The following is a 16059-nucleotide window of genomic DNA, read 5'->3' as shown; positions in this document are numbered from 1 at the left end:
TTCTATAAAAAGTAGAGGTGAATTAAAATAAAGAGATACTTCGACTACGATTCTCTCTAAAAAAAAGGCCAAATTATATATAGATGAATTTATAACTTTTTGTTTTTATGCTTTTGCTTTAATGAATTTATTCTTTGCCAAATTTTTTTTTTTACTAATTTTCTTATAAGAGATTATGAACACTTCATATATTATTAATCTAAAATTTATGTTCATTGAATCATATGATTTTAGAAAGTATAGATATAGGACATTAAATTTTTTACGGTTCAAAAAAAAGTATAGGACAATAAAGAATAAAAAGTGAATGAATATTTTAATTTAATTGAAAGCATGCTCAAAAAGTAACCCAAGAAAAAAAAAAGAGGATTTATTAATAGTTTATTTTAATTTAAGGTGTACGATTCCAATAAGTTCAATAGATTTCATGATTAAGAACCATTGACGAAGACTCTTCATTAGTTAAATAAAAGTTAAAAAGCATTGACGAAGACCTCTTTTCTTTTGTCTTTTTCTCTTCTTTTTTTCTCCCCTAATACTATTGTAAATATAATATTCATACACAAGATTTCAGTATATAAACTAAAATTATACCTTTTTCATGATTAAATTTATATTATATCACCAGATTGTAAATATTATGTATTTTTATTTTTACTCTGAATTCCTTTTTTTTTTTTTAGTTCATGTGTGTAAATGAGAGTAGAATTTGTTTTTTTTTTAAATAGATATTTTATTAATAAAAATTATTAAGTCTAATTCGATATAAAAGAAAAATATCAAATATCAAAAGATAAATATAAACAAAATTTACTCGTGAAAAGAAGATGAGCCAATTTATGTAACTTCTAACTAATTTACTATTTTACTAACATTAATATCCGCAAGTAAACGAAATTGGCTCATGCATGTGATGGGAAATTGGCTTATTCACTTGTAGTATTATTTTCTAGCTTACTTTCATATGCTTATTTCTAAAATCACTTCTCTCTTTGTGATTAAGTGGAGTAGCACTACGAAAACGAAAGAGGGATCACCGGTCACTTCCTCCGTACCTATGCAAATAATACTTGTCGATCTATTCTGTTGTATTGATTATTACGAATATCAGAAGTAGTCTGAATTATATTTCAGATGCATATCTTTTCTATGTCACGTTATGTCGTTGCTTGAAATATTTATTCTGATATATTTTTGTGTATGATAAATTTATTGAATAATCTTGGCTGGCTTGTCGAATTGCGTTCTTAACAAGTGCCACGCAGTCTCAAATTATAGGCATCGAGCTGGGCCCGTGACATTTGATACATAATGTAAATTAGACAAGATGTTGAAATTTCATTGGAATAAAAAATTCAATCCGACATATATAAAATTGGACCTATTTAAATCTAAATTTTAATAAAAAGTCAAAAATTTGATTCTAAAGTTATGAGAGAATGAAATCATTTCAGTCCGCAAAGATGCAAGTTTAAACTGATATGAATGATCTGCAACTGATTTAATTTGAGCATGAAACAGTAAAACAATAAAAGATAATTCAAACCTAAGACTATCACAATCCGAGGCCCAACACTATATTTATTTATTGATCTTAAGTTATTATTGAGTTAGTTATAGTTATACGACGGATAGCTAGTAGCTGATGACAAATAAAGTAAACCATTTGGTAAAATTGTATTATTGGATTACGTTTAGTATGTTGAATGATCATTGAGAATATAATTATTTTTAAATATTTTTTATTTTATTATATTATTTTTAATAATACAAATTAATAAAAATAACTTATAAAAATTAAAAATATTATAATTAATTTTATTTGGCTCAATTATATTTATTATTAAAATATTTATAAAATTTCTTCTAAAATTATGGATTAAAATTTAAATTCCATTAATGAATTATAAATCTCATAATTATTTAACTATTAAATATGAAAAAAATAGTAATTATTTATCATGATATGAATTTGATTCATCATGAGCCTCTTTAGCTAGCCTTCTTCCGTAAATTTCTTGGAGGACTACTTCCTCACTCGTCAAATGGATAGTAAGTCGTAACTAGTTTATTATAATTATTTAGCTCTCATGTTTCTCGTTCTCTTTTTTTGTTTGTTTTCACATTCATTTTGTTTCTTTTAGATTTGAAATATAATTTTAATTTTTTAAATATCAGTCATCTTGAATACTTTTTTTTTTATGCTTATTCATTTTATTCTCTTATATATCATCTTTTTTTTAAAAAAAATTTTCATGTCAATGCTAATAATTTTATTTTATTTTTTATAACTATATTTAAAAAAAAATAACTTTACCGATAATTTACTTACGGATTTTTAATATTTTAAACAAATTAAAAAATCACTGACATCTTACCAATAGTTTTTCAATCTTTTAAAAAATATCAAAAGAATTACATATGGATTATTGATGACTTCCTAATTTCTTAAAAAATATTAAAAATTTACTCAAGGAATGTTTTAATTTCTTAAAAATATAAAAAAATTACTGATGAATTATCTTAATTTTTAAAAAATATTAAAAAATTATTGACGAATTACTGACGATAAAACCTGTCATTAAATTGTTTCTTCGAAAAAGATTAGAATCATTTTACAGACAACTAAATAATGATTTACCCCGATGAAAAAATAGTTGGTAATTATCGATAGTTTGCTTTTTCGTCAGTAAATATTTTACCAACAACTATATTACCAATTGTTTTCGGTTTTCAGTGATCCGTCGATAAATAGAAATATCGACATATTTATTGAGTTTACTGACGAAAAATTCTGTCCATGGACTAATTTATTTTAAATAACACAATTGGTTGTGACATCTATTGCTTTAAGCCAATCTTGAACACTTACAACTTCTACAAACCAAGAACAATCATTTCAAGCAGTATCTTACCTTGCGTAGATATCAGATAAAGGCCTTGTTCCTTGATAGCAAACTCAGTGTCTGAATTTGAGTCTTCTGCATTCTCTGGTCTAGTTATAATTGTATCTTGTTTGTAGGGAATGCAATTTGAATTTTGCTTTGGAGATTATAGAATTCTTTTCATCCAATTCCATTGTGATGCCTCGTCAAATTTCAAATCTCTAGCAATAATTACTTTTTGAGTTTGAACATCTAGAATTCTGTAGGTCTTACAACTACTGCTATATACAAGAAACACACCAACAAATGCCTTTTAATCAAGCTTTGATCTGTTTGCATTAAGAACATGAACATATCATAGAGATCCAAACACTTTCAAGTGGTAAACAACAAAGTTTTACTCCATGCCAAGCTTCATATGCAGTTTTGTTTAACAATGCATGGAAGCCTATTAAATACACAACTGTATTGATAGCTTCTGCCCAAGACTTCGTAGGCACACTCTTTCAACCATCAAATATCTTATCATCTCCATGATGGTTCTGTTTTTCCTTTCACACTCCATTTTGTTGTGGAGTGTAAGGAACAATCAGCTGGTGATTAATACTAGCATCAGAACAAAACTTATCAATTTCTTGTTAGGTATATTCAGTTCCATTGTTTGATATAGTGATCTTGATTTTGCATCCACTTTGATTTTCCATAAAAGCCTTAACTTCTTGAAACAATCAGCCATTTCAGATTTTTGTTTAACAAAATAAACCCCAAATCTTTCTTGAGTAATCATCAATAAACAACAAAAAGTATTTGTTATCATTTGGTGTTGGAGTAGACATAGGCCCACATATATCAGAATGAATGAGCTGCAATTTCTCAACAGCTCTTCAGGCCTGATATATTGGAAATGATTTCCTCACTTGCTTCCCAATTTAGCATAAATTACACACACTATCATTGGCGCAAATAAGGGGCATATTGTCTACAAGAGCCTTGTCATGCATGTTCTTAAGTGATGAATATCTAAAATGTCCAAGTCTTTTATGCCAAAACTCAGAATCAGTTAATGCAACAATATAAGCATGTGAACTTGTATTTGTTCAAACTGAAAGAAAACTTTTTATCTTTCATTTTTACTTTCATAAGTTCACAGCCATCAGAGTCAATTATAATGCATGATATATTTTGAAAATGTAGAGAATAACTTTTCTTCAGCATTTGACAAACACTCGATAGATTTTGGCTAATATCTAGAACATAGACAACATCAGGAATGAGTTTTGTACCTGACTGAGTTTCCACAGCCATAACTCCTCTTCCTTTGACTTGAACACTTTTTACCATTGCCAACTTTGACAGTTGATAGACAGGTCTGGTCAATCTCCTAAAAAATTCCAGATTTGCAGACATGTGGTGTGTGCATCCACTGTCTATTAGCCACTGATCTTTAGTTTTATGTAGCAACAAACAAACTTTTCTCTTGAGTTTGATGTTATTGATCTTTAGCAACCTGAGCTTGTTGGTTCTGTGACTTGTTTACATATCCGCACGCTTTTGCAGTATGACCAAGTTTTTTTACATTTATTGCATTGAACTCCAGGTCTGTACTAACATCTTTCTCTCTGGATTACCTATCTTATTACAATGTTTGCAAGGAGCAAACCTTTTCTTTTCTTTTCTCCTTCTTTACTCCCTCCAACAAACTTCTTCTCCCAATTCTGAGTTTTTCCTCTTTGATTTGCAAGGAAGGCTCCTTCATTACCTGCTACTACTTCCCTTGTCTCATGGATCTTCTAAGTTCCTGAGCTTGGAAGGCATGAACAAGCTCAGCTAATGTGATCATACTTTAAGTTTTTTGAGTCCTCCAATGAAGAGAACTTTGACTCAAATCTTTCAGGCAAGCTAACAAGTACTTCCTCTATAATTTCTTTCATCTGAAAAATCAACTCCAAGGAGTTTAATCTTATTGACAATCTCCACAAGTGTATATGCGTACTCTTTAATGGACTCATTACTATTCATCCTCAGAACTTTAAATTCTCTTTTCAAATTCAATTTTTCCATCTGCCCGGTTCTCTCACTTCCACTAAACATCTCCTTCAGCTTGTTCCAAGCTTCTTTTGGAGTTTCACAGGCCATGATCCTTTTGAAAAACGGTTCTGAGACTTGCTCTTCCTCATGGATCTTAATTTGCTTGATGGTTGGATTGTTGCCCAATGCATGGATCTTTGTCAATCTCAACCCACTGCCACAATCCTAGGCCTTTCAGATCAATTACTGGAAGCCATGAGTCTTTATTTTTACAGACCAACTCTGATAGTTTTCACCATTAAAAATTGGAAGTGGAGGTGCTGCTGAATTATTGGACGCCATGAGTTTGGGCATTAACAATGATTTTTTCTTTTTTTGGTGGTGAACAGCCTTGCTAGTTTTCTCTCTTTCTTTATCACCCACAATCAGGCCCTTCGAGGTTAGAGATGTTTTTTCACCACTGATGGGAAAACACACAAATAAAAGACTGAAATATGAATGTAATATAGTTTGCTGCATTTCGTTATGCTTTTATAGATAAAAGTTAGAACAGCTTGATAATAACTTATCAATAGTAGTGGAACATGTATCTCAACTAATTCATACCAAACGTCCCTAAATTTCTGCTAAATACATGCTCCTTCATTCTTTTTCATATTCCAGAATTTTCTTAACATAATACAAGCCATAATATCAGTAAATTACATCACAAAATAACAACAAAATGTTATGCTAATGTCACTGCAAAATGTGTCACAGCCTTCATCGGTTGGATTGCTCTCCTTATTCCATGAGCATTGCGACCTGATATACAGAAGTTACAACCAACATTTGGAAGTCAATCAATTACTTGTCCCATCATACTCCCTGAGCAATTGTATTAATATCCTTTTCTTGAGCAACGATTAATTCTGTAATTCTCAGATAAAATGATTGAGCAAACTTGTGAATGCTTCTGATATGCAAAGTATATAAAGTAACAATAAAAGGAAGTTCTAAATAGCACTTGTTATAAATTGCTAGTATTGAATTTCAACTACATAACTTATCTATGGTATTCTCTCTTTTTGCAGGCTTGTCAGCTCGGAACCAACTTCACCCTAGCATTACCTTTAGAGATCTGAAATTGTTCAGTAATGCCCAAATGAGCCATCAACAGCCAGACATGAGTGAGCAACTCCCCTCCTCCTGTGAGTTGCTTGGCGTGGTTGTTCCATCTACATTGATTTGCAGCATAAGAAAGCATCTCTATCCACACATGATTTATCATCTCCCATTTCTTCTCACTTGTCCATTGTTCTACTGTCTCCAAGGACTCTATGGACTTGGAAAGTCTACATGCATCGAATAACACTGACTTGCTTCTATCTCCTTTCACTTGGGATGGGAGAATATCAGTATTCACTTGAAGCAATGCAGCACAAGCTTGGTTTCTATCTGATACATACTTCTTTTCTTGAAAGAATTGTTCTGCTTCAGCGCAGGTGTCTTGGAATCTAATTTGTCCAATTCCATTAGGAAGCATGACAGGACACATGATCAGAAGATACAGCATGTAATCTGCTAATGATTTACTTTCTTTACAGATTGAGTTCTTAATAATAATTGATTTCTTGTTAAGATCAGTGTAAAAGCAGAGGTCTGTGGCGATATGCCATAGAAGAATGCTCTGATCAAATTCTGTTTCAATGCTCCAGCCGATCTTGTCGAAACATCCTGTTTCTCTGAGTACATGATCACCCCTTCGAGCGCATAATTGCTTAGAAATGTTCATGTCCAGTGGATTTTTAGATTTCTCCACAAGTTGTTCAAAGACCATCCTTTTCAACTCAGGGGAGACTCTGTCTAAAACTTTATATTGATGCTTCTCTACCATATCATGAATGCATAAGCACTTGAAAAATCCACTGAACTTGATTGGCCTGTCTTTGAGGCAAAAACTTATTAGATTGTATTCTGCCATGGAATTAGACCATCTCTTGTTCCTAGCAGGAATCATATGACAGGACTGTAACCATAATAGGATACGGGAGATGATCTTGTAGGTACAGCCCCCCAACAGATTTTTGTGTCTGCTCAACCAAAGTACTGTCCTATCTGAGGAAAGTAGTATAACTATCTCATATGTTTGTAAAGCAATAGCAGCAAACAGCAACACAAAGGTTATGCACTTGTCAGTTCCTGAGAAAGAATGCTTATCAATTAATGCAAAGAAACTGACAGCCAAGATGGTTGAAGAAAAACTGATAATACGAAGAAAGCTGCCCAGATAAGTATGCGTCACAATTGCCTTGGTATATAGCAAATCATACATAAACCCAAGCTCAATCTCAATAACTTTGAAAGCTTTCTCCCAAGCTGTTTGCTCATCTTGGAAGAATAACCTGCTGCTCTCAAGATCCTGGAAGCTGAGGATGAGATCTGCAAATAACCGTTTAAAAGTGCTGAAGAGATATGCAGCATCATGCAAGATGACAGCATCAGGATGAAAACTGTTTGCATCAGCTTTACTATGATGACCCAGCACAATGGGAGCTTCTACAATCACTGGCTCCAGTGACACATTGTACCCCTCAGCTATTATTGAAGTGTAATCATCCATGAATTTAGCATAGCTGTGTCCTGGATCAGGACAAGGGAGCATGGACTTCCTAAATTGCTCGCTGCTTGCAGATCGTAGAGCCCAAGTTCTCTCACCACACTTAATTATTGCAACTATAAATATGGGAACTGCTATTAAGTTAATTGGACTTCCCATCCATGATTTAATAAGGACATAAAATGCTCCCCCGAACTTGACAACTAGCCCAAGCAGTTGCCTCATCCATAATTCATTGTCTTCAAATGAATAGGCTGTAATTGTGTCTGGACCACCAAGATGTAAAAGAACCAACGGTGCCCAAATTGCCATTATCACATACTCTGGGTCCATCAAACCTTTCTTATCAGTTGATTCCATGTTAGAGAGAACACCAACAGAAAGATTTACTATCCAATCCGCTGATAAGTAGACAAGCCAAAGGATGACTGCTAGCCAATCTCTGGCTATATACTTTCTTCGACTTCCCAGTACAATTAGGATCATCTGCACAGTAAGGCTGACAACAACGGCGACACGAAGCTCCCATTCATTCCAAAGATTTCGCAAGCTTTCAGGGAACATTTCAGCTAATCTCCTGTTGTTAATGAAGATCAAACTGGTAACAACTGAAGGCAAATAATGTCAGAATGGAAGAAGATGCAAAATGTTGATTCATCAAAAAACACAGGTAAGCAGTAGACATACCAGGGGTAAGCATGTCTGCTGACTCTTTACTCATACACTGACCTGATTTCAGAGAAAAATGAGTCCGATTTGAGGCCTAGGACATGTTAATTCCTCTATAGAGTAAAGAAAAAAAAGAAAAAAAAGAAATCAAGGTATATTATGCCCCATGAAGAACTAAATGCTTCTAGCAAAAATAGCTATTCATTCTTTTCAGTTCTCAAGACAAAGAAGCGGGTATCACCTAAAAGGTAATAAAATTGTCTCTAAGTTGTCATAATATTTAACCATATGAAGTTTCACACCTCCTTCCATGTAATTCAGGCACACTACAGCTTGTGATTGAAAAGAGGCTAGCAGTTTCCAATCTCACTTACTAAACCTGAACAGGAACAACCTCATTGGCTAAGATTTCCATCTCTGAATCAAAATACAATCCTTGTCTTTTACCTGATTACTAACAATCAACATGAATTTATTTGGACAATAGGACATAAGACAGAACAAATGAAGGTTGTGAACACCTAGCTGCTATATTAAGCTGTAATTGGTAAAAGTTGATGGCACAAATATTGCCAGCAAATACAAGAAAAGAAAAGGTTGATGGCTTAGAAGTAGACGTCATTGATCCACCTTTGCTAAACCAGAAATTCTCTGTATAACACAAAAACTTCTCAGAATATTACTGAAAGTCGTCTGCCAACATAATATACTAATCCTTTGACAAAATACAGGATGCAAATCTCAAAACCTCTGATAGCTAGATAATAGTACGCAAAAATATGCAACCAGAGATTACTTTCTTGAATTAGTAAAACCTTATATTAAGCTTAGTAACCTATAAAATCAAAAAAATAATGCAAACTAAGTGAAGCCTATACTCTACTGTGTAATGTAAACTACTTAATATTCAAACATTACAAATTCAATTGAATGCTACCCAATATTGTACCTGGCACTGGATTCAAGAACCTCTGTGAAATAGTGCTTTCTGTTCTGGAACAAATCGCAACTAAGAGCTTAAGCAGCAGAAACAGAGAATAAAAGAAAAACCAAAAGGAAAATGTACAAAACTTTGAGCTCTTAGTTGTGAGCAAGAAACCGTATGATTCAAATGTGTTTCATTCTGGGTCCTCCCGTTGCCATGAAGTTTCTCTGCTACTTCTGGTTCTGTATATTGTCTGGAAAAACGAAAAAGGGTTGACTGGCATACCGTGTCGTTTACCAAAGCACAAAAAGAGAAGGAGAAAAGATCCAGTATTGCCCTTAATGCCCTTATTGTGCAAGAATTTCCCGTCAGTTAAAGCCTTTACGAAGACGGATTACCCCGATAAAGACCCCATGCCCAAAGCAGTCCTGAAACTACCAAAAGCTAGAGCAATTATCCAAGGCCTTCAAGTAGTTTGGAGGTGGTACCATTAACAGTAATGTGGTGGGTAGAAATCCTTGAGGTTTTTGCACTAAGGATATTTTGAATTCTTTTGTTTGTAGATTAGCGAATAAAGTGGCCCATAACTTGCTGGGATTGCTTTTGAAAGTAGTTTGCAGGAATTAATTCTCTCTGAAGACGTCTCCGATGCTGCAAGAGAGAGCCTCCTATTCTGTTTGATGTCCTATATATTGTTTTAGCAATGTCAATGCTTTCTTTTTCTCAAGAAATATAAAAATTGCATAATTGTCTCTCTGGATTTATGAATAGACCCTAAAATCTGATGAATGAGGACCCTAATGAGACTGAACTTAATTCCAATCTTGATCTAAGCTTGACATTGTAGCCGATTTACTTGTTCGGTTTCACCTTTTCTATCTGTATGACTCATTATTTTCAAATTTTTACCACCATTTTTTCTATAAGAGATCTGAGTGATTTAAATATTTTAAGTGAGAATTTTAAATAAAAGACATTTGTATCGTTTACATTAGAAAACACTTTAAAGTTGAAGGTGCAACTATATATAGACGGATTGAAAAAATCTCCGGCTATTTTTATATTCTCATATTTTTATTTAGCTGATCCTTAATTATCTATTTACATCTCGAATAAATACTTTTGTCATTTGAGGTTTGCTCAAATATTTTCAATTATCTAAACCTAATAAATATATAATTTAATATATAAATAAAAATATATATTTAAATTAGATGAAATTTTTCTAAATTTAAAAAAAAAAAAGGAAATTACTTATATACATGGGTGTTATGATATAGACACCCAATAGTGAATATAAGAATTAGCTTAAATTTTAAACAGAGTTATTAATAGAAACAAAATTAAAGAATCAAAACAAGGTTATTTCTCAAAATTACCAACCTCAGGCTGATAAAATGTTTTGTCTCTACAATCTCTCGAATTACTGGTTCACCACTCATGCCCCACACAAAAGTTCGTCATATTATTGTTTTCGTCTAGTGAAGAATCTGTTACCAATAGTCCATTGGAGCTATGACAGGAATGGCTAGCTAGGTGCAATGCAATGCATTAATGGACTAAAGGTTGATCCAGTTGTATAATCTTCTTTCTGTGATGGTAGTTCTAAACATAGAGGATAATCATATAAATTATGTTGCCATTTTAGGCATGATTATCTATTTCGTTTTGTCTGACAAAAGAAACTAGCTAAGAATTTGTGGCATTACAATATTTATACCTTCACACTTTAAGTAACAACTATATAGAAACAATACCAGCATTCACCCCCTTGTATATTCTTGTTCATTCGCATCAAGTGACAGTTTTTAACAAATTCTTTGCAGTAATTTGTAATACACAAGGCTTACATAGAACCAGCAGAAAGCTGTGTGGGTGCAGAGTGTAGAGAACAAATTTTAACTATTAGGCCTCACTAACGAATCACAGCATACATAATTTCAGGAATCAGAATAGATAGAACATGGCACTATCATTCTTCTGTGCAGATATGACGCACATGGGCAATTTTAATCCAATCCTCACCTTGGTTTTCCTTAATCCTCGATGATATTATAGGCAACTTTGCCAATTTTAGTTGACGAAGTGTCCTGACAAGCCGCAGCCCATCTGGAATAATCTTTAAATTACTACAGGATTCAATCTCCAAGTCTTTTAGGCTAGGCAAAGCTCCTTCCTCCACATTCCATTCCTCCAGTTCCATCAACTTCTTGAGTTTAAGTACTTCAAGCTTAGGAAATCCTCCAAATTTGCACAGCATCTTTTTCCCTGTAAATGATCCCAACAACAGTATCACAATCCTGAGATTAGGAAGCTCGTCCAGTATTTGCATTGGGTCTTCTGCTAGTCCAGATGCTGACATTGTGAGCTCAATGAGGTTCTTGGGGAACTGAGATACCAACTGTTGATTCTTAAGTTTTCCAACTAAATATAAATTGGTGAGATTCACATGGCTTGATAAAGACTCCAAATGTAGATCCCAGGGCTGGTTTGATTCATCAAATGATTTCAACCTCAAGGATTGAAGTTGTTTTAGATTTTCAACCCAATTTGCCACAGTTACCAGCTGTGAGGACATGGCTACCTTCTTAGATGGTTCTGATATCTTGCACTTGAGTCCTAATTTCGTAATATTTGTCAAGGTGTCTAAACCATTTCTCACTGGACTATCCTCATCTATAAAGACTCCCCAAAGCGTCTGAAGCTCGACCAGAGTTTTGCCATCTTGACGAGGGACAAATTTGCTGCGAAAACTCTCATCCAAGAATAAATGTCTGAGCTGTTGCATCTTCCATATTGATCTGGGGAGATTGATGATGCAAGTTCTCTTCAAGTCCATCGTCTGAAGGGTAAGCAATTGGTCAATGGATGTTGGAAGTATCTCAAGATAAGTTGACCTCAAACCGAGGTACTTCAACCGAGTGAGTTGACTTACTGCCTTTGGCAGTTTCGGCTTGTATACGCATTCAAGATCCAATACCCACAGGAAATGGAAGCAATTGCTAGAGATGCATCGATCAAGAAAGTTATCTATATCTTCTCCTGCTTTTCTTTGTTCTCGAGTATCAAACGATAGAAAAGAGACAACATTGCTATAGCAAGAGTTCAGAAAACTTGAGTTGTTACCATGGATGTGATCAAAGAGCGCATCACTCGGGTCAAGATGATCTGCAAGTCTGCGTACTCCACCGGTCTTATCACTATGACCTTGGAGAAAATTAGCTTCCTTGGCTCTGGTATACCAATGTACTCGTAAAGGCTCAGGTAGGCAACATGTCTTAATCTTTCCATTGAGCTTCTTCTTTGTCACTTGCACCATGTTATTGTTTACCAACTCCCTCAAACACTCCTCTGCAACATATTCAGGAGGTTTTGAATCATCCTGTTGACATCCCAAACCCTCTGCAACCCACAAGGCAACCAATCTTCTAGCGGGGACCATAAAACCTGCTGGGAATAATCCAAAATAAAATAGGCATCGCCTTAGATATAAAGGAAAATGTTTATTAATCTCCTCCAAGATTTCCGACCAGGGTTTTTCATCTTGAATTAACTTGTCAAGCACCCTTGACCACTCTTCTATGGTTGCATTTGTCTGTGAAAAACGTTTTCCTATTTCCACTATCACCTTTGGCAGCCCTCCACATTTTCTCAAAATAGCTTCCTTCAAATTATTTTCCAAAACAGGAGGGATGCTTATGTTCAAAGTATGTGTGAACAATCCCCAGCTCTCATCATCACTTCGCAAATGCAATCTGTATGTAAAATCAGTCTCAGTGACTGGTGGAGCTTCCTTTTGATGGGAAACAGTGAATATTATTCTTGTCCCATTTGTTATGTCGCTGAATGAAAATCCCATTCTCTTCCAGAACTCATTTGCATAGCGATAATCATCAATAATAATGATATGCTTCTTATCTGCCAAGCGAGGACTGACCATCTTCCTCACCCTATCTTTGTAGCTATCACTTGTTTCATTCGAATGGATTCTTAAATCTGGTTCATCTCTAAGCTGCAATATGTTTTTCATGATACCTTGAGTGTCAAGAATTCTTTCTCCAGGCACCCATATACGGCAAGGGAAATGATGTGCAATAGCTTGGCCGTTGTAGATTAAGCTTGCAAGGCTAGTCTTGCCAATACCTTTGACACCGACAATTGAAACAGTGATGCAACGAGGATCATCTTTTAGCAGCTTCGCAGTAATTGCATCTACATCCTCGTCAAAACTTACTGGATCAATTTGATCAGAAGCACGTAATGAGTAAGATCCTTTGCACGGATTAAATCTTCCATGCAGTGACACAGGACTTTGGAAGGCTGTGTATTTTCTGCAAGAAATAGCATAGATTTTATCTTTGATCCGAGCCATCTGATTGGCAAGTTTGCGCTGGGTAATGAAATTCCTGGGAGCGAAAGCCAAGTTTCTGAAAAGTACTTCACCACCGTTTTTCATCTGATATTGTTGGTAGTCCATGAAGAGGCCAACAACATTTTCAGTTGAGCGACAGGCATCGCAGAGCTCCTCCATCCACACCATTCCTTCTTCAGTTAGTTCTTTTGAGTCAGCTTGTCTTATGAAATCATGCAAAGATTTGAATTCGTCTCTTAACCGCCTGGCTTGCTTTCTCACAGCAGGACTAATGAGCAATTCCTGAGCGACCAAGCCTTCCAATTTACTGATGGCTGGAAAAGTAATTATACTGGCTGCGTTCAGGTCCAGGCCAAAGGAGGTTTTCCATAAACCAGCACCCGGCCGATAGTCAAAGCGGTAATTGCAGGAAAGCGAGAGCTTGAGTTGTTCCAACTTCTTCCGGATATTGTAATAATCAATTAGATCGGATAAAGCCAAAACGTAAAAGAAATGTTTTGGCAAATCAACAAAACACAAAACGTAGTGCAGGAGAGCAATTCTCATCCTTCTATTTGCTGTTTTAAATACCAACTCATCAATGCCATCTTCAATGTCGCCGTAAAGAACATCCTTTGATTTCTCTTTATCATACTCTTTTCTGGATTTTTTTTTCAGGCGGTGAAGGAAGAAGAAGAGTTCCCATGAACCAGCAGACCCACCGGAGCTAAAGACGTGTCGAGAGGAAACTGAAGTCTTGAGCTGTTTCATCTTCTTCTGGATTTTGTGATGATTTATCAGATCATCTATAGCCAAAACATAAAAGAAATGTTTTGGTAAATCACCAGAAGCTAAAGCACCGCGAATAAAAGCAATTCTCCTCCTTCTATTTGTCGCTGCAATCACCAACTCATCGATGGCATCTTCAATGTCGTAAAGAACTCCCCTTACTTTCTCAGCGTTACACACACTTCGGTGGGCACTGATTACTTTTTTACGCAATATGGTTTCGATCTGTTCAATCTGATCTTCTACCCCAAGCAGTGAATCCGGCTCCTGAACGAGGAAATCGGAAATTTTCCTCAAGACTGCCAATGCAATATCTCTGACTCTCGACATGGATTATGGTTATGAGATTAGCAATTTTCCTTCCAATTGCTCAGTCAACTTCTTGCAAGTTCGGTTTCCTTTGTATTCTTGAGGAAAAAAATGGTTTCAGCCAAATGAAATTCATTAGCCTTACGAGACTACCGCCATCTTTTTTTCTTCTTTGTCTTTGATGTATAAACAATGAAAGTCAAGATCTAAGAATTAATCCAGTTTATCAGTAGGCTTGCTTGGAATCTACACAAGTATGTGCATAGTGTTATCCTGTAGAGATGCAGGTAATCTCACGCAGCTGCTACGGCATCGGCGAAGCTTCAGTCGTTGACATTGTCCAGCCTCCAAATCCAACATGTCTTTTACCTACCAAATATTCGTTCTGTATACAAATGTTCTACTGGATATATATGTTTTAAATTGGAGAAAATTCCTACCTAATTTTAATATATATTTCTTATTAATTTTAAATAATAAAATATATATTAATTATTTAATATTTAAATATAAATATTCATACATATGTATTATTTTTTTTTTTATAAATTGTCACTAAATTTACATAAAAATATCATTTAAATTAATTAAATTAGCTCTTCTGAATAGTAAATAAAAAAAAAAATAATTAAAAGAAAAAAGCTGTAGTTGTCCACCATGTTTGCGAGTCAATCATTAAACAATAACATGTTGGTCACCTATTTATTTTGCATAAATATCTGTCTGACTATGAATAAACAAGAATATTTGATGTGGGTACTTAAGCTTAAAAAAAGAATGTGCGTAGTTGAAATGATCAGATGAAACAAATTGATCTTTTTATATTTTCTAGTTTTTATTTTTATTTGCTTTATGGAGAAGTGATACTGAATGAACACTAGCTCAGATTGTCACTGCATGGATCTCAGAACTAAATAGTATAATTATTGATTTAATTTCTGTTACTGACATCAAGAATGCAGACACTGTAACTCAAATTGTTTGGAGAAAAACAAGGACAATTGGTTGGGGCTAGAGTGATTTGCTATTGATGATTTGAGAATTTTCATGTCTTAAAATTATCATCCTTCTGATAACTATATTGGAAAAATACTTTATTTAATTTACGGTTTTATGTGTTAAATAAAAAAACAATTGCAAGTCTGTTATTTTCAGGAAATATGGAATTATATATATATAGTAATTAAGTTTTTATAGTTAAACTTATTTAGTCAATTGATTGTTTCTTTTTTCCTTTGAAATCAAATTTCTTTAAAAATGTGTGTATATCTAGTATATTTATATTTTGTAACAACATGCTTGTCATCACGTTGTTCTCTTATATAAAATTCAAGAAAAATGAAGACTTTTATAGCGAGTGAGTGGTAGACTTGGAGATGAATATACCAAAGAAGACTCAGAGAAGAAACTTGATATAATTGTCATATGATTTTTCTGTTAATGTATTGTACACGAAGGACAAGTAGTTTTATAGTAATATTAATAGGTTTATTAATAGGATTGT

The 16059-nt window shown here is 34.1% G+C and overlaps 2 protein-coding genes across 2 annotated transcripts; both read right to left on the bottom strand.

Annotated features, from left to right (window-relative positions):
* Nucleotides 1-5408: 5408 nt before the first annotated feature.
* LOC8287653 lies at nt 5409-9971 on the bottom strand. Its single transcript, XM_002529447.4, has 3 exons — nt 9131-9971; nt 8200-8241; nt 5409-8120 (listed from the first exon to the last, which is right to left on the bottom strand). The coding sequence occupies exons 2-3, from the start codon at nt 8231-8233 to the stop codon at nt 5992-5994; spliced, it is 2163 nt and encodes a 720-aa protein (XP_002529493.3). The 5' UTR covers nt 8234-8241; nt 9131-9971; the 3' UTR covers nt 5409-5991.
* Nucleotides 9972-10851: 880 nt separating this feature from the next.
* On the bottom strand, nt 10852-14943 carry LOC8287651 (probable disease resistance RPP8-like protein 2). Its single transcript, XM_025159175.2, has one exon. It carries the CDS (start codon nt 14574-14576, stop codon nt 11079-11081), a length of 3498 nt encoding a protein of 1165 aa, XP_025014943.2. The 5' UTR covers nt 14577-14943; the 3' UTR covers nt 10852-11078.
* Between the last annotated feature and the right edge of the window lie 1116 nt (nt 14944-16059).

The sequence above is a fragment of the Ricinus communis genome, chromosome 8, assembly GCF_019578655.1.
Source record: "Ricinus communis isolate WT05 ecotype wild-type chromosome 8, ASM1957865v1, whole genome shotgun sequence".
Taxonomy (NCBI): domain Eukaryota; kingdom Viridiplantae; phylum Streptophyta; class Magnoliopsida; order Malpighiales; family Euphorbiaceae; genus Ricinus; species Ricinus communis.
The sequence above is the reverse complement of the archived record's forward strand: the minus strand, read 5'-3'. Positions and strand labels throughout refer to the sequence as shown.